General features: G+C 33.1%; 4 protein-coding genes across 9 annotated transcripts; 2 read left to right on the forward strand and 2 right to left on the reverse strand.

The window, feature by feature from the left end:
* The first annotated feature begins 759 nt into the window (after positions 1-759).
* LOC108449929 (chlorophyllide a oxygenase, chloroplastic-like) lies at positions 760-4,884 on the forward strand. The gene is made up of 9 exons (XM_017747316.2): positions 760-1,116; positions 1,513-1,761; positions 1,937-2,041; positions 2,305-2,574; positions 2,777-2,924; positions 3,036-3,220; positions 3,353-3,465; positions 3,588-3,882; positions 4,302-4,884. Exons 1-9 carry the CDS (start codon positions 1,042-1,044, stop codon positions 4,470-4,472), a joined length of 1,611 nt encoding a protein of 536 aa, XP_017602805.1. The 5' UTR covers positions 760-1,041; the 3' UTR covers positions 4,473-4,884.
* On the reverse strand, positions 4,568-5,877 carry LOC108451043 (uncharacterized). Its single transcript, XM_017748778.2, has one exon. It carries the CDS (start codon positions 5,828-5,830, stop codon positions 5,123-5,125), a length of 708 nt encoding a protein of 235 aa, XP_017604267.1. The 5' UTR covers positions 5,831-5,877; the 3' UTR covers positions 4,568-5,122.
* Positions 5,878-8,385: 2,508 nt separating this feature from the next.
* Positions 8,386-13,821, forward strand: LOC108453096 (delta-aminolevulinic acid dehydratase 1, chloroplastic-like). Of its 6 annotated transcripts, none has more exons than XM_053028114.1 (13): positions 8,386-8,904; positions 9,039-9,365; positions 9,759-9,870; positions 10,112-10,185; positions 10,414-10,482; positions 10,553-10,636; positions 10,726-10,795; positions 11,040-11,095; positions 11,528-11,649; positions 12,328-12,399; positions 12,494-12,575; positions 12,664-12,741; positions 13,335-13,821. In XM_053028114.1, the coding sequence occupies exons 2-13, from the start codon at positions 9,060-9,062 to the stop codon at positions 13,500-13,502; spliced, it is 1,293 nt and encodes a 430-aa protein (XP_052884074.1). In that variant the 5' UTR covers positions 8,386-8,904; positions 9,039-9,059; the 3' UTR covers positions 13,503-13,821. The 6 variants fall into 6 exon arrangements, with proteins under 6 accessions (XP_052884074.1, XP_052884075.1, XP_052884078.1 ...); XM_053028115.1 differs by having other exon boundaries at positions 8,446-8,760; XM_053028118.1 differs by having other exon boundaries at positions 8,469-8,760; positions 9,016-9,365.
* A 1,900-nt stretch (positions 13,822-15,721) lies between these two features.
* On the reverse strand, positions 15,722-20,999 carry LOC108453095 (IAA-amino acid hydrolase ILR1-like 6). The gene is made up of 4 exons (XM_017751002.2): positions 20,371-20,999; positions 19,544-19,669; positions 16,532-16,846; positions 15,722-16,438 (listed from the first exon to the last, which is right to left on the reverse strand). Exons 1-4 carry the CDS (start codon positions 20,869-20,871, stop codon positions 15,944-15,946), a joined length of 1,437 nt encoding a protein of 478 aa, XP_017606491.1. The 5' UTR covers positions 20,872-20,999; the 3' UTR covers positions 15,722-15,943.
* Positions 21,000-22,576: the final 1,577 nt, after the last annotated feature.

The following is a 22,576-nucleotide window of genomic DNA, read 5'->3' on the forward strand; positions in this document are numbered from 1 at the left end:
TTAGTTTCTCAATCCTTTTTTTTTTATTTGAATCGGCTTGTTTGTTCACAATCCCTTTGTGGGTATCCTTTTTTCTGATTTGAAATTCTTTTAGTTAATATTCATATCAAGAATTTTAATTTAGGATTTTCATTAAACAATAAAAATTCAATCTTTTATTTTTAATATTGAATAAAAGAGATAGATGAATGCAAAGAAGACATACTTAAACCCTCCATTGAATCCATCTTTATGAAGCAATGAATTTGATTTCAACTATTTTAATCTTAATAATAATTTTTCCAGTCAAATGAAAAAAAAATATTGAAAAAAAAAAAGAGACTAAAAAAAATTAAAAAGAGGAAATGAACAGTTTTCTTAGTTAATGTTTAGGTTTAAAAATTTTAATTAATTAAATTTTTAATTAAAAATCTATTTTCATCCCATTTAAAAATCTAAGTTGGCATCTAAAATCTAGTTGGACTGCCACGTAGGATTATCGTTAGAGAGATAACGGAACTTAACGGTAGAGTGATCACTTTGTAACAAAATAGTAACATAAATGACTAAAACGTAACATTTCAAACATAAGTGATTAAAATATAATCTAAGACAAATAAAAGTGACTATTTTTATAGATTACCCTTAAAATTAAATCAAATCAACTCAACTGAATTGATGGGATTGGACAGACCAACCTATGAACGCGTCTTGGATATTTCCTTGGTACTAAATTCAACGCATGGTTAAAGAAAGCCGGCTTGGGAGATGGAGAAAGATATATTGTAGCATCCAAGCTGGCAGGAAGCGGAGATATGAAAAACATCCTGCCCCCACGACAACAAAGGTACTCCCTCAGGCTGTCAAAGCGTGTGGATACTCGACCTGCCACGTGTATGACATTAATGTCCACGTTTATCCACGTGGCATTCCACAAAGGCTTGCCAAGATCGCGCGCAACACCAACCCCTTATCCAACAAAATCCCCTTTGTTTTTGCTTACACTTCTCTCTTTCTTCCTCCCCCCTTCCCCACCCCCAAAACGGCTCTTTTGAAAACGCCATGACCGCCATAGCTGCTGCTGTTGCTTTATCGTTGCCAATCTCTTTATGCAATTCATGCAGGGTTTCTAAAAAGGTACTGTTTTTCCTGCTTTTTACAATGGTTGACTTGTCATTTTATTTTAGTTATTCTTTTGTGGCTGTGAAGCTATAAAGTTCGGTTTTTTATTTGTTTTTAAGCTTAAAGTAATTGGGTTTATTCTAAACTTTATTGAAGTCCCGATCCTAATGTATATTGCAACTTTTTTATAACTTCATTATATTCACTTCACTTGCATTCACTAGTGAAACAGAAACTTATTCCAAGTATATGTATAGTTTTCTGCGAAGTATAAGTTCCATGATTTTGTTGAACTTTTAGTCTCTTAAGTTAGTTTTAGATGGTGGTTTCAACTTTGGAAAACATTGTACTTTGTTTGATTGTGTTGCTTGAGTAATTGATCTGTGGCTTATATTGGATATTTTGGTGCAGTTTCAGGGCGTTAAAGGAGGGTTTGGGGTGTTTGCAGTGTTGGGGGAGGCAAATAGCTTGGGGCCAAGCGATAAGAAGAGCCCCTGGAGCACGTTGTTTGATGTAGAGGATCCAAGGTCTAAAGCCCCGCAATGTAAAGGGAGGTTCTTAGATGCATATCAGGCATTGGAATTGGCTAGATATGATATTCAGTACTGCGATTGGCGGGCTCGCCAAGACTTGCGCACGATTGTGCTTCTTCATGAAAAGGTCTTTTTCGACTTGCTGATCACTTCGTGTTGTGAACTTTTAGTTTTGTTTTTAGTTATTTTTTACTAGAAAATCCGTGTTTTGTGATGTTTTTACTGTTTACCTGTTACTTTTCTTTTTCAATTTAATCATGTGGAAAGTTTGTGTTGTTTAATTTTCGTAGTTATGGTTGTAGGTAGTGGAAGTGTTGAATCCATTAGCTCGTGAATACAAGTCTATTGGCACTATGAAGAAAGAACTCGCAGAATTGCAAGGAGAACTGGCACAAGCTCACAAACAGGTACATGAACTAGCAGTTAATGGAACTGTGATTCTTATAATTTGATTAGGATGTGCATGCCTCAATGAGATATAAAAACAGATGCAATGGTTCCAGGCTATCCAAGTGATTAGATACTTTTCTTTTTCTACAAAAACCAATCTGACCACGACTTTAATTAATTACCATAGGTATGTATCATTTATAATAAAAAGGAAAAATCACGGGAGGTCCCGACTTTGGTGTCATAGCCTATTTCGATTCTGATTCAAGAGAAATAACAGGTACATATATCGGAAGCAAGGGTTTCTGCTGCTTTGGATAAACTAGCATACATGGAGGAATTGGTTAATGGAAAGCTGTTGGAAGATAGGACCAAAATGGAGTCCAGCATAGCAGCCCCTTATTCGAGTACATCAACACAATCTCTGGATACTATGAAGAGGCCCCGGAAAAGCTTGGATGTGTCAGGTCCAGTTCAACCTTATCACCCCTGCTTGAAGAACTTCTGGTATCCTATTGCTTTCTCCACTGATCTGAAGGATGAGACTATGGTAAGCTATAGTTCGGAACTATAATATTACTTATCATCTCAACACTGACCATTTTATGTCATGTCTCTGCATATTAGCATACATCCTCATTCTGCACCAGGTTGATCAGCTTAGGTGCTTCCTTTTTGCTTTGTAGTTTTCATTGTTCAACTAGTTAAGAAATGATTTCTTGCTAATGTCTTGGTACTACATTGTATTTCAGATTCCAATTGATTGCTTTGAGGAGCCATGGGTTCTTTTTCGAGGAAAAGATGGGAAGCCAGGATGCGTCCAGAACACTTGTGCACATAGAGCATGCCCTCTTCACCTTGGCTCAGTAAATGAGGGTCGTATCCAATGTCCCTACCATGGTTAGTATGAGTTTAGCAAGTTCACAAGCATAAGGCTATCATATTTTTCTGAAAAGGTGACACATATCATGAATGATTTACGTATTATATATTCTTGGAATGATATATCAGGGTGGGAATACACTACAGACGGAAAATGTGAAAAAATGCCATCTACGCGATTACTTAATGTGAAAATAAAGTCATTGCCATGTCTTGAGCAAGAGGGAATGATCTGGATTTGGCCTGGGGATGACCCACCAACGACAACTCTTCCTTCCTTACAACCTCCTTCTGGATTTGTAATTCATGCCGAGGTATGCTGTAGTTGCTTTTGCGTGATTACAAAGATCATCTGAACTTTTTTCAAGCGACTTGATGAAAGACAACTTTATAGCTCAAGCAAAGTCCCTACTATCTCCCGTAGACTTTTTGCTGATAATTTGCAGATTGTCATGGAACTTCCTGTCGAACACGGGCTACTGTTGGATAACCTATTGGATCTCGCTCATGCACCTTTTACTCACACTTCCACTTTTGCCAAGGGATGGACAGTTCCCAGGTTTGTTTCCTCATGCAAGGCTTAGGAAAGGAAAAAAAATTATAATGATAATATGCTAATAGTGCATTGTAGGTATCTATTTTGAATATGTGATCTTACACTGCATAATCTGAACATCTCAGTCTGGTGAAATTTTTGACGCCTGCATCTGGTCTCCAAGGTTACTGGGACCCTTATCCCATTGACATGGAATTTCAACCACCTTGTATGGTCCTATCGACCATTGGTATATCAAAACCGGGCAAACTGGAAGGACAGAGTACAAAGGAATGTGCAACACACCTTCACCAGCTTCATGTATGCTTACCGTCATCGAGAAATAAGACAAGACTGTTATATAGAATGTCACTGGATTTTGCTCCCCTGTTGAAGCACATTCCTTTTATGCATTATTTATGGAGGCATTTTGCAGAACAGGTAAAAATATATCCTACTTTTTCATTCTTTGGATAGTGGATCATGATCAAATTAATTCCTTGCTGAAAACCTTCTTGAAGTCCTTGGTTGTATGTCCAAATGACTTGCTGAACAGATTGGTAGTATTTGATGGGCTGACAGCTATGAGTACGTTTGACATTCATCTAGTAGCACATACGACTTATCTTCTGAAAACAGTTAACTTCAAAATTCCCATGTAGCACAATTTAAGCTATGGTTTTTGTTACTGAATGCCTACAAGAAGTGCAACAGTGTCATCTTTAATATTTGCTTTTACAGAACTGTTTTTCCCTTTATCTATAGTACGGTTTGATTGAATTGCAGACATGTTTGATACCTATCAACCTCGCTTGTAACTAATATGTTCGGTCTATGCTTATAATGCCTATTCAATACAGGTCTTGAATGAGGATCTACGACTCGTGATCGGCCAGCAAGAACGTATGATTAATGGGGCAAATGTCTGGAATTGGCCGGTAGCTTATGATAAGCTAGGAGTGCGGTATAGATTATGGAGAGATGCCGTTGAACGAGGATCTAAACTGTTGCCATTCAGCAAACCGATGTAAATTTTAACTCTAGCAACCAAATTTAACATCCTTTCCTCACATTATTGGCACCAACTCTCGCACTCTCAAAACATATTATCAAGGTTTGGCATTGGTACATCAAGGACAACCAAAAGAGATTCAGGCGGAAATTGTGTATTTTGATCCGAGACAGGTACGAGTTGGTGTCTAGTCATTGTAAAAGAAAATATAATTTGTACACTGCTTTTTATAGTTTTTGTGTACAGCTAAATTAAATCCCCATTTTCTTTATCTCTTTCGATAACTCCGGACCAGAGAAATGATTGGAAAAATTGTTTTTTTTGGCCTTGGAATTTAGAAGCCAATGTTAATCTCTAGTCCAGCAGCAGCAAAGATCTTTGTACCCTGTAAAAACTGATGTTTAATGAAAAATCCAAAGATTTGCGTATGACCTTTTTAGACTCATCTTGCTTGCTCCTCAAGGCAAGCTATCCTGTTTAAAACAATGCAGTGATCAAAATGGACCACTATATTTCTATAGTATTGCATGATATTTAGACAATGCACTTCAAGAGGTTATTCACAAAGTACGTCTAAAAGACTAAAATGCACAAGTGTCTATCTCGAGAAGATTAATCAACAACCTACCTACCTAATAGTAGAGAAGATCATATCAGATGAAAATCAAATCAACTTGGCATTTGATAGCGGCACAACGGGCACAAGTGACTTGCTTTTAACCACTTAACAATGCAAGCATCATGGTAAACATGTTGGCAAGGCATCAAGGCAACCTCGTTGCCATCCAAAAACTCGTCCAAACAGATCATACATTCTTTGGATGAACTCGGTCCTTCAAGTAATCTCCCTCTTTTCTTCAAAGGCTGAAGATCTTCTTCATCACCCCATTTAAACCTTTTCAAATCTTCAATGGATGAACAAGTAGCAGGCTTGAAACTGAATGCATCCAATGACTCTTCGACTACCTCAGACTCATCCTCATCAGCATCACCAATAATCACCCACTCATAGGCCTCATCATCAGCCAGCACATCGAAATTTACTTCGATTTTGAGGTATATGCGTTCACATCCGATGTTAACGGTGGCACCATGAGCCGCCCGAGCAATATCCAAGACATAAGGAACAGCAACGGTTCGAAGATAATCCAGAGGTATACCGGTGTAAACAAGCATCGAAAACACGGTGTCGGGGCCACACCCTTCACAACAAAACATGTTGCGACCATAGGTAAAGGATTGAATAAAACTTGCAAACGTTGCATCCCAGTTTTCAGACGAAGGGTAGCGAATCTCGACATCAATGTTAAAAACGTCCTGTGGAACACTAGAACAACAACGAGAACAGCGTTGTTGATCGGCTTCTCCTTCTGTCATCTTGATGAAATAACATGGGTTAGTTTAATTCCTTCCTTACTCTACACCAAATAGGAGTTAGGTATTTGTAAAGAATTTGTATTTGATGCGGACTGTTATGGAACTAATTAATAAATAATTATTAAAATTTAGTATATATCTTTTAAGAACAATATTAAGGGTTTTAGGTTCTAAATTTAGAGATTGTTGTTTAGAATTATAATTTATATTAAATTTCTAGTGTTAAATTTTAAGTTTGTGTTTAAATAAAGTTATTGATATTTATTTTTAATTTTTTTTGGTGAATTATAATAGTAGGGCAAAGCCTAATCAATAAAAGCAATTAATGCGATTCAAACCCAGATCACAATTGGAACGATGAACACCCTGACTATCATGCTCATATAGGGTTCAAATTCTTTTTTTTTTTTCATCAATAGTGAACATATTGTATTTTGCAACTTATTTTTTAACTGGATTGATCGGTTGGATCGGAAAATGGCCAATATATTGGTCCAAACAAAGGGTTAAATCGAATTTTGAGCAACCAATTGAATTGAGTTAAAAAATCAGTTGAATCAGTGCTTGGACTAGTCAAACCGATCTAAAAAATTGTAAATGTTGAGGGCTAAAAAGGTTTAAAATTTTCAAAAACCAGTTGACCCGTGAACTGATATAGACTAGTTAAATCAAGTTAAAAAATCAGTTAAATTTGCAATTATGATTTTTATATTTTTTAATAATTTATTTGCCTTGAATTGGTTGGACCAGTCGTTTTGAGAACCAATTACTCGTATCACTTTGAAATCAATTTAAATGTAGCTCAATTCAACCAGTCCTTGCCGGTTTGCGGGTCAACTGATTTTTTATCTTTCAATGGTCCAATACTTCAACCTGTTCTCAGCTCGATTTAGATAAAATTGAAATTTGAAATTTTGGTCTATATCTTTTAAATCATTTTATTTTTATTATTTGAATTTTAAAGATTTTTATTTTTCATAATTTTTAAAATTTTATGTAAAATATGAAATAATAATTTTATTTTTAAAAAAAATATGTATTTTTAAAGGGTAATGACCAAATTGACCAACAAATGTAAATGTTGAGGTTAAAAAGTTATTTTACATTTGACATTGTTAACTTTTTAACGGAAAATTAAAGGAAAGGATTAAGATTTTTAAATAAAATGTATAGGAACTCAATATCTCAAAATTAAAGTATAAGAGATCAATTTTAAATTTTGAAAGAGTACAAGAACTTTTGACATATTTAAACAAAAAATAAACACAAATAACTGGATTTGAATTTATGCTTCTTTTACTTTTTCACAATAGTACCTAAACTATACTCCATGACCAAAAATTGTACCTAAACTATTCTCGGTTATCCAAATTATAAACGTATTCCTCTCTTTTTATTTTTCATCTGAGAACTCTAATGACCAAAAATTCACAAACTAGTCAAAAAAATTCAAACCCAATTTTCAGTGATAAAACCCAAATTACAATGGGAAGGGATGTTCAAACGGTTAACCGAATCGAACTAGTATTAACCAAAATTTTTAATCCTTTAACTGTTAATCGAATCAAAATTTTTCAAAAAAAATTAACCGAACCAAAATTTATATGTTTTATTTTTTTAAAAATAAGTATAAAATATATCACAAAAATAAATTGGTAATGTTCATTTGACCGAATTAGTAATAACCTAATACATATAATATATACAATATTATTTATTAAGTTCAATTAATTAACCGATTTCGAACCAAATTAACTGTTAACTGAAATTTCAAAAAAAAATTTAACTGACCTCCGACTGAACTAGATTGATTAACCGACCGATTAACTGAATTAGATCGATTCAGTCGATCCAAAGTTTAATAACCCTTAAAGATAAGTTTCTTTTTTATTTTTAAACCTCAATTTCGATTCATTTCTAACCCCAATTCAAAACCTATGTAGTATTTTACTTAAATATAATTATTTCTATTCAATTTTGTTGAGTATTTTTCTCTATATCTCTTAGATAGTAGTGTATATATATTTATATGAGATGATTATTGTTCATTGACATGATGTACTAACTTGATAGAACTCATGCATATAGACATGTATCTTCCTCTAGACTAAACACGTGTTCATAGAGCCTATACTTGCAACTGTGCCGGAAAATAAGCTCGACTTGCGAGCCTGTCCTGCAACCTGATCCTGTGAGCTTATTACATTTCGACCTAAATCTATTCGAACTTTGGACCGGTGATGAAAATTATCCTAACATATTCTATATATTTTGTGTTATTGTTGGGTGAACCATGAAAAGAAAATGATAGAATATGAAATCTAAATATTAAGGAAAAGTTGAGTAGAAAAAAAAGTAAAAAGAATTTCAAAGAAAAATTATCTAAAGGTAAAAAAAATCATTAAAATGGAGAAAGAATTATGGGGATGAAGAGAATGAATTATTTTGAAAAGTTTTGATTTAATTAAATTTGATAGTTAAAAAGATTTTTTTTAATAGCTAAGTAGTTTGGATAAAGAGTTTTAAGTAGATTTTGAGTAAGTAGATTTTGAGTAATGGAGTATATTACTGAAAATTTTGGATTAACTCGAATTTTTATTTGATATTATTAAGTTGAAATTCAAACTAGGAGGTTGAAGAATGAGTGTGAATGGTTGTCGACCCAATAAAGAATAAGCCCAAAGCCTTAAAAGTGGAGGCTAAGAAAGCGAGTTGAGAAAACTTCGCAGTCAATGAGAGTGGTTGGTGGTGTGTAGGTGGTGGTGGTGGTGGTGGGCTTATCTTTGTCATCTCTCGAAGAAAGACAAAGGCTGTAGATCCTCTGTTTGCGCTCACAAATCAAATCACCATATATAAGCTATTTTTCTTTTCTCTTCCAAATTTCCCTTCTTGTTTTCTTATTGGTTCACTATCTATTCCCATCAGATAAGGTAAGATTTTAGTACCCAATTTCCTTCTGTTCCCATTTTTGTCTGTTTCTCTTTTCATTCCACCCCCCCCCCTGGTGAAAAGGCTTGGATTTCATTTCTGATTCTGTAGTAACTTTTTAGGAACGAAAAAGAAATAGATAAAGGGTAATTCTTAGTTCAGTTTTTCCATGTTTTTTATGTTTTAGTTTATTAGATTATGAGTTCATTGTGTACCCATTTCTTGTTTTAGCTGATTTGTGCTGTTAATTTAGGTAGAATTTCATCTTTTACGATTGCAGAGATCGTGAGAATTTTGTGTCATGGCTTCCACAATTGTAAATGCTCCCTGCACGGTTCCTTCTGTTAAAGGTTTTGAGACTCAAAACTACGTTGGTCTTAGACCAATTTCTAGTTTAAGGTTCAATTCTGGTAGGGCTTCAACCTCAGGACGTTCTCGGGGCCTTTTTGTGGTGAGGGCATGCGAAAGGCATGATGGACATGTGAAAAAGATTGAAATGAGTATTGAAGAATGTGAGGCTGCTGTTGTAGCTGGGAATGCGCCTGAAGCTCCTCCAGTTCCCCCTAAGCCAGCTGCTCCTGTTGGGACTCCTGTGATTAAACCTTATGTGAGTGTTTGAAATGAAATGATAATATTTTATCTTTTGCCCATATTTTACGGTGCTTGCTTATTTATGTTCATATGCAAATAGGGGGTAATGTGATAGGAATTTGTGACAAATTGATTGTGTTTGAGTGGTTTTAGAATGTCTCCGATAAGTGTTTGGTCTATTGAATGGTGATTTGTTTTAGACTTTTATATGTGTTTGAAAATTCACATTCATAGGTTTAATTTTCTTGTTCGCTGACATGAATTTGATTTAATCATTAATTGTTTGTTCATCTCATCTCATCAATTCATGACATTGAAGTAAAATAGTTTTAAGTTATAATAGAGGTTTTGAGGTCAATTGGTGGACCTCTCCTTTCTCCTTTGCTCACTCGGTGTTTGTTTGTATTAGCAACTTACCAGGCGTCCTCGTCGTAACCGTAAGTCCCCTGCATTGAGAGCATCATTCCAGGAAACAAGTATATCTCCTGCAAATTTTGTATATCCTCTTTTTATTCATGAAGGTTGGTATTCATGGATCTTAGTCCTTTCTTTTTGGTGAAATAAGTTAGATATTAAAAGTGGAGCAATTTTACCAAAGATCATGACAAGCGCCCTCAAATTTGTTACATGAATATTATATTGTTGCAGTTTTCTTTTCTTTTCCTTTTTTGTTGCGACTTTTGTGATACTTTTCTGTTTACTCTCTTTCTTACCTTCCAGTACGTGCTTACATCTACTTGGTACTGTTCCCTTGACCTGCAGGTCAGGAGGACACACCCATTGGAGCTATGCCAGGATGTTATAGGCTTGGATGGAGACATGGACTTGTTGAAGAGGTGATCTTTTGTATTATGCATCCTTTTTCATAAACAATTTGCATTTGTCCCTCAAAACTAGTTCCCGGGTGCTGTATGTGTTGTTTTAATGACTTATCTATTTCATGTAACTGTATGATGATAAACATTCTATTTGATATCAAAGTTATAAACATATACAAGCATGTTATATACTTATTTAGTGTGTCAACTGTGAAGTTGTTTTGAAGTGTGCATTATCTATTGCAGGTGGCAAAGGCCTGGGATGTTGGAGTTAATAGTATTGTGCTCTTCCCCAAAGTTCCAGATGCTCTGAAGGTTTTGATCTCCCGCTATAATGCTATTTGCTTCATATGTTGATGTATATAATTGGTTTTTTGCACTTTAGTCTCCCACAGGAGATGAAGCCTACAATGACAATGGTTTAGTGCCTCGAACAATTCGTCTGCTTAAGGACAAGTTCCCTGACCTTGTAAGTCAATGAAGTTCATTCATTGATTTTTATATTGTTTAGTGCCTCCAGCCTTATGAAATCATGGTGATATCTTATCGGTTTTTTAGGTTATCTATACGGATGTTGCTTTAGATCCATACTCCTCAGATGGGCATGATGGTATTGTCAGAGAAGATGGTAAGACAAGATATGCTTCACACACTTTTGCCCGCTAAAAGAAGAGTATCTTATTTAGAAGACATGTTTTCACCTTGTTGAACTGTTTTTTGGTTTGCCACATTGAAATACAAGTTAACTTAGAAGAATGATACATGAGCTCTTTCCTAAAAAATGTCGTGTGCATACTAATTGGTCAAAATAAATAATGTTCTTATAAAGTCATAGAAATACTAATTGCTACTTTGTTTTTTTTACCCTGTAGGAGTCATAATGAATGATGAGACAGTGCATCAATTATGTAAGCAAGCTGTGTCCCAGGTAATTTTTGTAGTTTTTTTTTTTTTTAAATATACTCTTAGGCAGAAGTCTACTGTCTTCATAAGAGTTCTAAATGCCATAATGGTGATGACTTACTGATGTTTGTTGTGGTCACTGGTGTCTCATAAAAAAAATCAGTGACCTTGTTCGCTTTTGTTAGATTATTCTCTCCCCTCCCCTCGCTTGTCTTGATACATATCCATGGCATAACTTTTAATAAATACTTTGAGGAACTAGTGTTTCAAATGCTTAAAGCAAGCAAAAACTTGCTGTTACAGCTTTAAATGGCTAGTCAGTGTGATACTTGGAGTTTTCTAATCATTTGAATGGATATTGGAGGTCTCCTATGCTCGTTTGTGTCCTATTCTTTTTTTTGCTAGATTTAACTTGATTGGACTTGTTTTAATTTTTTTGGGTGGTGTATTCTTAAAGGCTCGAGCTGGAGCTGATGTTATTAGTCCCAGTGATATGATGGATGGACGTGTTGGAGCTATTCGTGCTGCCCTTGATTCTGAAGGCTTTCACCATGTTTCTATCATGTCCTATACAGCAAAGTAACTTCACTATCTGCCCCCTTGTATTCCTATAGTTGTTTGTTTGTAGGTCTACCAGTTTCTAAAAGTAGGTTTGAAGCATGGTAACAGATATATGATTATGTTAAACCACCGCAAAGGTTTTACTTTCTTTTCACTTCCTGAAGAAACTTTTGAGAAAGATTATTAAGAAGTCATGAAGAGTTCAAAGAGAAATTGAGATTAAAACTTCTTACTAATCTGAATTTTACAGCCTTATTTTCCAGCTTTATTTACAGAAAAAAATTTAACTATAATAAGAAAGAAAATTTTACTATTAAAACTAAAATCTCTCCTATGAATAAAGAATAAAATAGCTGTACCTAGTCCACTAATTTTGCAGTATTCCGTCCTTCAAATTAGTCTATCAAATCCCTTTTCGCCTATCAAATCTTGAGAATCTTGGAATAAGAGTCCCAGGTTTCCACACTTGCCCACTATGCAAGTAGAATGGTATTATTCAGTTGCCTTGCTCGAAGGCAATAGTCTTTCTTCATGTTGTTGTCTAATTGCATAAGACATTATCATTTTTCTTATCAGTTGGTCACTGAACACTTTAGAAAAATAAACTATGTTGACAGAAGTTATTCTGAGTTATTCTTGGCGGCTGGGTGAAATTTATTGACACAGTTTGTCATTCTCTTTTTCTTGGGATAACAGATATGCAAGTTCATTTTATGGCCCCTTCCGAGAAGCACTGGACTCTAACCCACGCTTTGGAGATAAAAAAACGTATGAATTCACTTGCCTGTACTGTATTTTTTGGGCTTTCATGGGCTCTTTTTGGTGCTTACATTTGATTGTTAATCTTGTTTGTTAAAAACAGGTATCAGATGAACCCAGCAAATTACAGAGAAGCATTAGTTGAGGCTCATGAAGATGAGGCTGAAGGTGCTGACATTCTATTGGTCAGTATGACGCTTTTAAGGAATTTTGAGTTCTTTTTGTTAATGGCTAAGCTCCCATCATGCTGAAGTCTCTCTAACTGGATCACAGGTCAAGCCTGGTCTCCCTTATTTGGATATCATAAGACTTCTCAGGGATCAATCTCCTTTGCCTATTGCTGCCTACCAGGTATTCTCTTAACTTTCCGTGTCCTGCATTAACTAATATTCTTGGCATTGTTTTCATTGCAACTTGAAACCTTTCGATAATAATTCCCCATGGTCCCTGGAAATGAAAATGAAAATGAAAATTTGAGGCAACATTCATATATATTAGTAATTGTTTTGTCAGTTCCAGCACTAGGTCCTTAGATTCCCCCTTTTGGAATTGATGCCCTTAGCAAAACTATTCTTGACACGAAATTATTTATATTACATTTTTGTTCTTTTTAGCGAAATCAGGGGATTGGTATTTTTAACTACATTGTCTGATTCATTCTTGTAGAGTGTAGTTCATACTTAATAGGCTGAAGGATGCAGGAAGTAAGGATGGCACGAGAATAGTAGAAAACTGAGAAGGGGGGGAAAATATAAGTGGGTTGCTTTTGCATATTTCATGAACCAATCATTCTTGTACGAGATACTCAAGATTACGTCTTTATTACTACTAACTATTCTATAATTAGTGGTGGAAAAAAGGAAAATATACTATTTCTCCCCCAAAAAAAAAAAAATGCAGACTTTCACTATCCTACCCCTATCAAAATTTGATTTTTTTTCCAGGTTTCAGGTGAATACTCCATGATCAAAGCCGGTAGTGTTCTCAAAATGATTGATGAAGAAAGGGTCATGATGGAATCATTGATGTGCCTCCGCCGGGCTGGTGCCGACATTATCCTTACATATTTTGCTCTACAAGCTGCAAGGGCTTTATGTGGTGAGAAGAGGTGAACTTGGTCTAATTTTCCTTCTATGAAGCTTTGGTTGATTCTGCAAAAAAGGCTTGAGACACTAAATCTTCCATTCGAGAGTGCTAGTTGTTAAAACGATGAGGAGTCCTTTAGAATGCTTGAGTTAGCTGTTCGTATTCCGCATCTTCATAAGCCTCAAGTACATAAAAATAAAACTAAAATGCTGTCAATGTATGCCAGATCTGAATGAAACTAAAAGTGACTTGATCGTAGTTGTGATGGTGTGGTTAGGTATTGCCAATGTTAATCCAACACTGTATTGAGGTACTTAATAATACGCATTGCTTTGTTACTTTTCAGACTCGGGTCTGATAGTCAAATAGGATCATATGTATATGTTTGATGCAAGTATGTTTAAAAATTTTAAGTCTTCTCATGTATTTGGTTAATAAATCAAAGGAAATGGTAAAAGGGTATGGGAGAGATGATGGGAACAATTCTCTAGCAGATTTGAGTGACAATAATAATCCAACTTTTTACTAAAACTTTTAAAGATTTTGGTACAACTTGTGAGAAGCCCCCTAATTGGTGGAATATTTTGCTATGAAGGGTTAAATTGTTATCAAAACAAAAAAGAAAAAGAAAAATTTTCTTTTAAGAGGAAAAAAGGTGATTTTATTGCTTGTATGATTTTGTATATATATTTTGCGTTTAGTTATTTTTAAAAATTCTGAATTGATATAAAATGGATGGTTAAAATAGTAATTTGGTAAATTTTAAAATAGTCTGTTTTTAAAATGTTAAAAAATAAATAAAAATATTAGTCTAATCATTAATATTATTAGCTTTATTTTGTCAAAATTTACCAATTTAGTATGTTGATATATGATGCAGAAAACAAACATATCAAGCTTTAATTCTCTCTCTCACTCCTAAACCACCATGAGATAAAGGTTTGCTGTATGAATTCCAACGAACTAAAGCATTCTTGCGGACACTACTGGTGGTCCCTCAGAGGAAACTCCTATCAATCTTCTCTACATTTTATTTTGCAAACCGATGTTGGGATTAAGGCAGCCTGCTGTCTGCATGAAGTAGTTAAGAATTAAAGTATAGATTTGAGAAAAGTCACTCTCCTTGCCATTTAATTGTGTTGCAACTTTTTCCACAATGAATGGAAAAACTTTTTCGTTACTCTCGTGAAATAAGGTGCTTTCTTCTTTAAAAACCCAATCTTGCACAAATGGAATTAGCTAAATCATCAACTGAATTGTGAGAGACTTGTGCGTGTTGATAAGAAGTAGCAGAAACTATCTAGAGTAACGCCATCATCTGCAAAAATAACAGGTGAGAAAGGCATAAACCTTTCCTTGAAACTTGCATTGGGCACCACTATGTGTTAGAAATAGATTTATTTATTTATAATATGACTCTGCTGAGTGTTTTTGTGCTCTCCTTATGGAAGCCAATTTTCCATTTATATAGAACGGTTCTATGATTTGATGTACTAGGATTAGATAAGTCCCCATGCAAATTAATACATATCCTATTATATAGTGAACATGTATTTTCTAAGTAGGAATTCGTCTATATAGTGATGTGAACCCATGTAGGCAAACTGCATAGTGATGAACTATATATCAGTAAATTGAACATGCTGGTCAGGTTGTGAGTTGGTATGAAAACCGAGTCAATCTGATAATCTGGTAAAAATGAATACCATAACATAAAACAGAAATAAGAGATTTCCTTATTTCACTTTTTCCAAAAGTTTAAAATACTAAATAAAATATTTATATTCATGACAACAGTAAAGAGAGGGTCGAAGCTCCTACACTTCTCTTTCTTCTTGGTTTTTATTCTAACAAATGATTCAATCTCCATATCAAATTTTCATTAAAACCAAATTAACTTAATGCCCTTGACAATTATGACTTTGTCCCTAGTTAACATAAAATGAACACTAGGTCATTTTCATATTTCTATGGTATAAGTATTACATTTTAATAATATTAGCTTTTACAAAATATGTGATTTTACGTATTGAATATTTATAAAGTTTTAATTAATAATTTTAAATTAAATATTATAATTATTTTGAAATAAAAAATATTATCATCTGTTGAAAAGATTTCCTAAAATCATGGGTTTATATATAATATAAATAAATTTGTGAACATCCATCTTTGGAGGAAAATGGTCATCTGCTGTTATAAATTCAAGACTTATGGTTTAGTTAGTGTAATTCAATAAATGGTGTTAGCAGAAAAGAGTAGAGTCACTTGAAAACATTGACTTGTTTACAATTTACATTCTACGAAACAGAGCAAAATCGTCTGCTTAATCTTTACACACTGCCAATCTTCCCTTTTTCCACCAACCCTAACTAACATCAAAATTACATATACCACATCACACATTACAAATTACTCTAAATTAATCCCTGCCTCAGTTGACCCACAATTTAGAGGGCTGACGCTTTTAACCACGTTCGTTGAGGTATCTTTCGGCAATACTTGCATGAACGGCAGCACCCATAGGAAGAACATCTTCGTCGATCATAAAATACGGCGAGTGACCCGTGTGTATCGACCCCAACGTCTCGTTCCTTACGCCGATGTAGTAGAAAGCCGCCGGAACGATCTCGGTATAAAACGAGAAGTCCTCCGCGCCCATCATCGGCGGAACCACCCTGAAATTTGTTGGTCCTAGTAAATCAGTGGCCACTTTTTTCACATGTTCATACATATGATCGTCATTCACTGTTGGGGGATAGATTGTTGAGTCCTTTTCGAAGAAATCCACCGTCGCGGAGCATCGGAAAACACTGGCCTGCTCCACCACAACCTCTTGGATTCTTTGAAGAAGGTTGTAAAAGCTGGCATTGGAAAAAGCCCTGAAAGTGCCTCCGATAACAACAGTGTCAGGGATCATATTCAGATTATTGCCGCCGTTGAAGGAGGTGACAGACACGACCTGCATTATAATTTTAAAATCTCACTACGTTGTTCACAGGTTGAAATACTGAGGAAATTTACGGGAAAAACAAAAGATTTTCAAAGACGAAACCTGGGAGTCCAATGGGTTTGATTCTCGAGAAACGATTCCCTGTAAGCTAATTACGGCAGCTGAAGCAGCTAAGATTGGGTCAACCGAGTTGTGAGGGTCGCCGGCTAGGCCTTTTCTTCCACTGATAACGGCTCTAAAGAAGCCACAACCGGCAAGCAGTGGACCAGGCCTCGAGCCAATAATAGCCGTGGGGTGTTCGTGAGAGACATGAACTGCAAATATGGCCTCGATGTCTTCCAATGCACCGTCGCCGATCATACGTTTAGCACCGTTTCCTGCTTCCTCAGCTGGCTGAAACAGCAGTATAACAGTTCCCTGTAACACCCAAAATTTATTTATCTTTATCATTGCTTGAAGGTTAATATTGCAAATAATTATAACAAATATCAATTATAAAAGATAGTAATATCACGTTGTGATTTTAATAATATTATCAAAATTTAATCAATAAAAAATTTATGTAAGAATCCACTCTCTTACGAAAAAAAATTGAGATATCAACTCTAACTTTAAACAGTTAATATTATTCTTGAAGTGTTTATTATTAAGTTTTTGACCTTTTGTCCTACACCAAAGAAAGTCCAAAAGGGTTCATGCAATTTATCAGGAGTCCTTAAAAGTCCACCCAAATTCTCGAAAGGTTAAAGCTAAGAACACTACCATACTAGGTATACCAAGGTAAAACATATAAGACCTTAGTTGATGGTTGAATTTTCACGGGTTCACTTTACATAATTTATATTTCTAATAAAATTGATGCTTTTTTATAAATTTACAAGTCGTATCTATATCAATTAAAATATTTTTAAAAAATAAAACTCCAAATAAAACAATACCTTCCATCAAGAGTGCAAACCTAACCCCTCTCAACAATATTTTTTTTCAACAAATTAGCCATGATTTAAGGGAAAATTATTCTTCTGCAACATCCACACTACTTTTTAAGTTTTTTTTTTTTTAAAGATTCTTACATTAAACAAATGGGAAATTAACTTTATCCCCTTCATTATTAAAAACAAAATATTTTAACACTTTTTTTTTCATTTCTTTAAGCAAGGGATTATTCTTAATCCAAGGCTTTTCAAACAAGACACAATATTCCAAGCTAGGGCCATGCACTCATATTACAATCATTATGTTTTTACATATATATGTAGGATATTGATTATATGAACCAACTAATATGGCACATATTCTACTCTTATGCAATTATATATATTTCATGTACATAAACATTTCTGCGAATATAGATTAACTATACTATTTAAGCAACAAATGTTTTAGCACTTCAATTGCTTTCCTTTTCTAAAAAAAAAATATTAATCTAATCATTAAAATTCATAATAGTTTCCATTTTTAGCTTAATTTTTATATTAATATTTTCTTCATTCTCATTTCTTTTCATTTTTTACCAAGTAAATGTCATCACTTGAATGTATTATTCAATTTAATAATTTTATACGAAATTCAATATTTAAAATCTATAATTTATTTTCATTATAGTAAAAGAAAAAGAACACATATTCGAACTCATATTATAAAAATTTAGAAATAGTATTTAGTTTCTTGAAATACTTACACAAATCCTTATTTCTCCACATTTACCAAAAAAAAAAAAACCCTAGTGTATGACAACCCATGAACATGATGTGTTCATGCATGGTTTGCTCATCATCATTCGTGTTTTGAACCCAAAGAAAAAAAAAAGGAATGTGGGTCATTCTCAAGATTTAATAACATCAATAGGTTGAAATGAGAATTGGATGCTAATCATGGTATACCTATGGCTTCACTATTCCTTTTCACCTTTCCTTTTACATGTATATATGTATATATAGATATATAATTGGACAACTTTATTTAGTTGATTGTAGGGGTGTCTAACGAATTTAAAATTTCAACCACCAACTTCTGCGATATGTTTTTTCCTTATATTAAGCAAGAAATGGATTGTGAATCAGCAAAATGACAATAGGCAAGAGATGAGTGGAAGAAAAAGTAAAAAAAAAATGTACAAATTAAGGTATAATATCAAATATAGCACCTAACAATTATATCTTTTGACAAGTTATTTTTTTAGTTAAATTTAATCATTAACCTTTTAAAAAGATAAATAATTTTTTTAACAAAAATATTAATTAAAATATTATTTTTAATGATATTGGCATGACAACCAACATGGTAATTCAAGTATACTTGACACTAATATAATATTATTTACCTTACATGTCACGCCAACAAATAAATATAAAAAGTTAATACAAATTTTAAAAATTTACATGAATTACATGTAAATTGTCGTGCGAGCTACAATGTTTAAAGTTTTTACACTTTAATGAGTATTTTTATTAAAAATAATTCAATTCTTTTTAAAAAATTAATGGTAAAAAAAATTAACTAAAAATATAAGGATAATATTGAGAGTTAAATTTGACATTATGAAAATATTTAATTAGCACGTGTGAAATTCATTCTACAAAGCGGCAGAACTGTCATTAATTGCCTGCACATGGCCCAGGTAGAGGGAGCTATGGACCAATTCCTTCACTCTCTCTGACCCAATCTTGTCCACACAAATCAAACCCTCAAAAACAATAAATTTTATGTTCAAAAAACAAATTGAAAATACAAAATTACAGATATTGAAGTTTAAATTTTATATTTGCTTATTATCATTTTTTTTTAAATCACTCGAATTAAATCTGCGGCTAAAAATTAGAAATGCATATTTCCATTGCGTTAGGGTTAATAAAATGATTCACTTATGAAGAGATTAGTTTGGTAAAGGAGTTAATTGGATGGATAATTAAGATAAAAGATTAAGAGTGGATTTAGATGGGCGATTGGATATGGTGTAGTGTGTTTAATTTACTTTTTATCTCACGTTATATTATCGTTACAGTATATAATCTCACCGTGATAGTTATTTTTATACCAATTGTAGATAAATACCATCTATTCAAATTCACTCTAAAAGATAAATTTGTAAGGTAATAGAAGGAAAGGACAAACCTTCAAATGGTGTTCTCGGTTCTTCAATATTTTAGCAGCACCAACGAGCATTGCGACATGTGCATCGTGCCCACAAGCATGCATTTTCCCTGCAACTTTGCTCTTATGCTCCCATTCTACACCTTCCTAAAGTAAAAATCACCCAACCATAAGGTGAAAGATTACATACTCTATGCAACCTTTTAATATAAAGAACTAGAAATTTAATTGAATTATAGTTCGAAAATTTTTATAAAGTTGAATTTATTCTAAGATCTTTTATCGTTATGTCAAGATAATCTTTATTTTAAAGTACTATCTAGAAGTACATCTTGTCTGACTACATTCTTTGTCCTTGGTCTATCTATAATACAAACAAATTTGAATGTACTGAATCTTAAATTAAATCCATGTCTGACATACTAATCTCCCACATGAACAAAGTAAAAGAAAATGATAGTTGAAAATTTTTCATTTCTTCCCTTAATAAAAACCCTAATTTTCTTCTCTTAATTCCAAAACATTTCTAGTCCATTAAATTCCCTTTGATGCGTTGTTTGATTCCGTATTTGCAATATAAATCAAAGCCCTCAATGTTTGTCATCGTTAAAAATCCAAAACATTGTCAACAAAATGAAACCTAATGTTCATGAACCACCTAACCCATTTTTCGTCTTACCTTACCAACTACCTAGTACCTTAACACATGTGTACATATGTATATGTATATTTATATATACACGTACGTAGTTATTTAGTAAATATACGTATATGTATACATATATAGTGGCAAAAGAGTGAATGAAAAAAAAGGGGAACCAAAGAGGGAAAAAAAGAAGCAGCTAGACCTGTATGGGCAGAGCATCCATGTCAGCTCGGATGGCTACAAAGGGCGGGCTACCGGTTCCAATCCAAGCCCGAATACCCGTTTTAGCCAAAGGGTATCTATATTCAATTTCCATACGATCCAACTCAGTTCGAATCAGCTTACTGGTTTCGTATTCTTCAAAAGCAAGCTCAGGGTTCTCGTGTATCTTCCTCCTCAACCCTTTAATCCACTCCACGTTCTCGGGTTTCCGGGCCAGGCTCAAAACCGCTTCGGAGCAGGCCACGCTCCATACCTTGCAGCTGGATGAGGAACCACGTGAACCGGACGGCGACGTATGGTTCTTACCGGAGTTTAAAGGAGCCTTTGGGTTGACGGAAGCTATGGCGTCGAGTAAAGTGGAATATTCATTATTATCCGAAGAAGAAGAAGTTATGGAGTAAACAAAAAGGAGAAAATTATTTAAAAAAAAGGGCGTGAAGATTAAGCTTAAAACTAAAACATACAGGTATAGAGAATTCATGTTTGGAGAGCCAGAAAATAAAGGAATTATGAGAGTAGAAATGAAACGCAAGAGGAAGAGTTCTTTTTTTGCTTTTAAGAAAATGAAGAAGAGAGAAATTTAAAGCACGTGGTGACAAGGACAGGGAATTCGTCACGTGGGAGAATATGAATGCAAAATATAAATAAACACATCAATAAAGCTATTGTGGGTCCCACCATCTTGGATGAGATGGATTAACACACTGCCTGAATTTCATTTCCCCGTATACCCAATATCTTTCATTCTATTCCATTAGTGATAATGTTCAGTTACAACCTTCCTACATAAATATTTTTAAATTCTTTTATTTGTGAAACCTATTTACAGATAAAACAAAAGTTCATATTTTAGCCAATTTAATTTAGCTGGTAGATTGGTCCAACCAATAAATATTAGTTTAATAGTAAAATTGAAGTACATGCTTAAATATTATTTATGTAGTGAAGAAGTCAAAATTTTTTTTAAGGGAAGTTAAATTAAAGTTGTTTATTTTATAACAGCAAAATAAAAATTTTTATTTCTAGGATAAAGTGTAATTTTATTATATATTAATTTAATTTTTTAAATTATAAAAAATTAAAATTGAAAATTTCTATTTTAAGGAGATTGAAATCGCCTAGATTTTAGATTTCCAATCTATATTTTATTTTTAGTTTAATTTAAATATTTTTTAGTAATTTAATTTAATATTAATTGTTTAGCAAAAGAATAATGATTAAATGTTTTGAAAAAAGTATGTTTTAAGAATTTTTAAATGTGTAATCTTTGAAAAGAACTTGGGTGGTTTCATTATTGTTCCTTTCTTTATTGTTTAATCTCATTTAATTTGAAAAGAACCAAGTGGTTGCTTTCTTTATCCTTTGGGTTGTTTATTTTTAACTTTGGTGTGACACATAACCAGCATTAGGTATTTCACTAATTTATTTATATATTTTGGATATGTTATGTTTGATCATTTAGAAATCTAATAAGATAGATTGAGTTTCAGTTCGATTGGTATGTGTATTATTATTAATACACGAGAATGTCAATTCGAATATTTTAAATCACATTATCTTTCTATTTATGGGTTAGAGAGAGATTATAGGTAGTTTTAAACATTATGTTAAAAAAATTTATATATAATCTGAATCTATAACGAAACATTTTGTTAATGCCTCGCCTATTATATTTTAAAATTTTTATTAAATTATGTAAAAAAAAGCATGTATTGTCTAATGCATCTTTATAAAATTTTAATATCTCTTCAATTAAATGATTCAATTATCAAGTTACGTTAATAAGCATTTAAAAATATATATTTAACAATTGAACTATAAATAGATTGGTTCATAATTTTTTATTAATATTAGATTTAATTTCTAAATTTTATTATTTTTTATTTGTGATTTTAATTATTTTATTTAAATATTTCATATAAAAATAGTAAAAGAACCAAAAATATTATTATGATCATTTTAATTTCTTTAAAAATTAAATAATTTCTTTGATCAAATTATTGGGAAATTGACTTGTAACACTAAACATTCATTATAATATATAGAAATAGATGCTTGAATAAAAATTTGCACACTTAAATATAGCTAAGCCCATAATCTTTTGGAATCAATAATAATATGAGGCATTAACTTAATTAAAATCAATAATAATAATTATTAGTATCATGTATTTAATAAGACAAGAA

The sequence above is a fragment of the Gossypium arboreum genome, chromosome 5 (genome assembly GCF_025698485.1).
Source record: "Gossypium arboreum isolate Shixiya-1 chromosome 5, ASM2569848v2, whole genome shotgun sequence".
NCBI classification, from domain to species: domain Eukaryota; kingdom Viridiplantae; phylum Streptophyta; class Magnoliopsida; order Malvales; family Malvaceae; genus Gossypium; species Gossypium arboreum.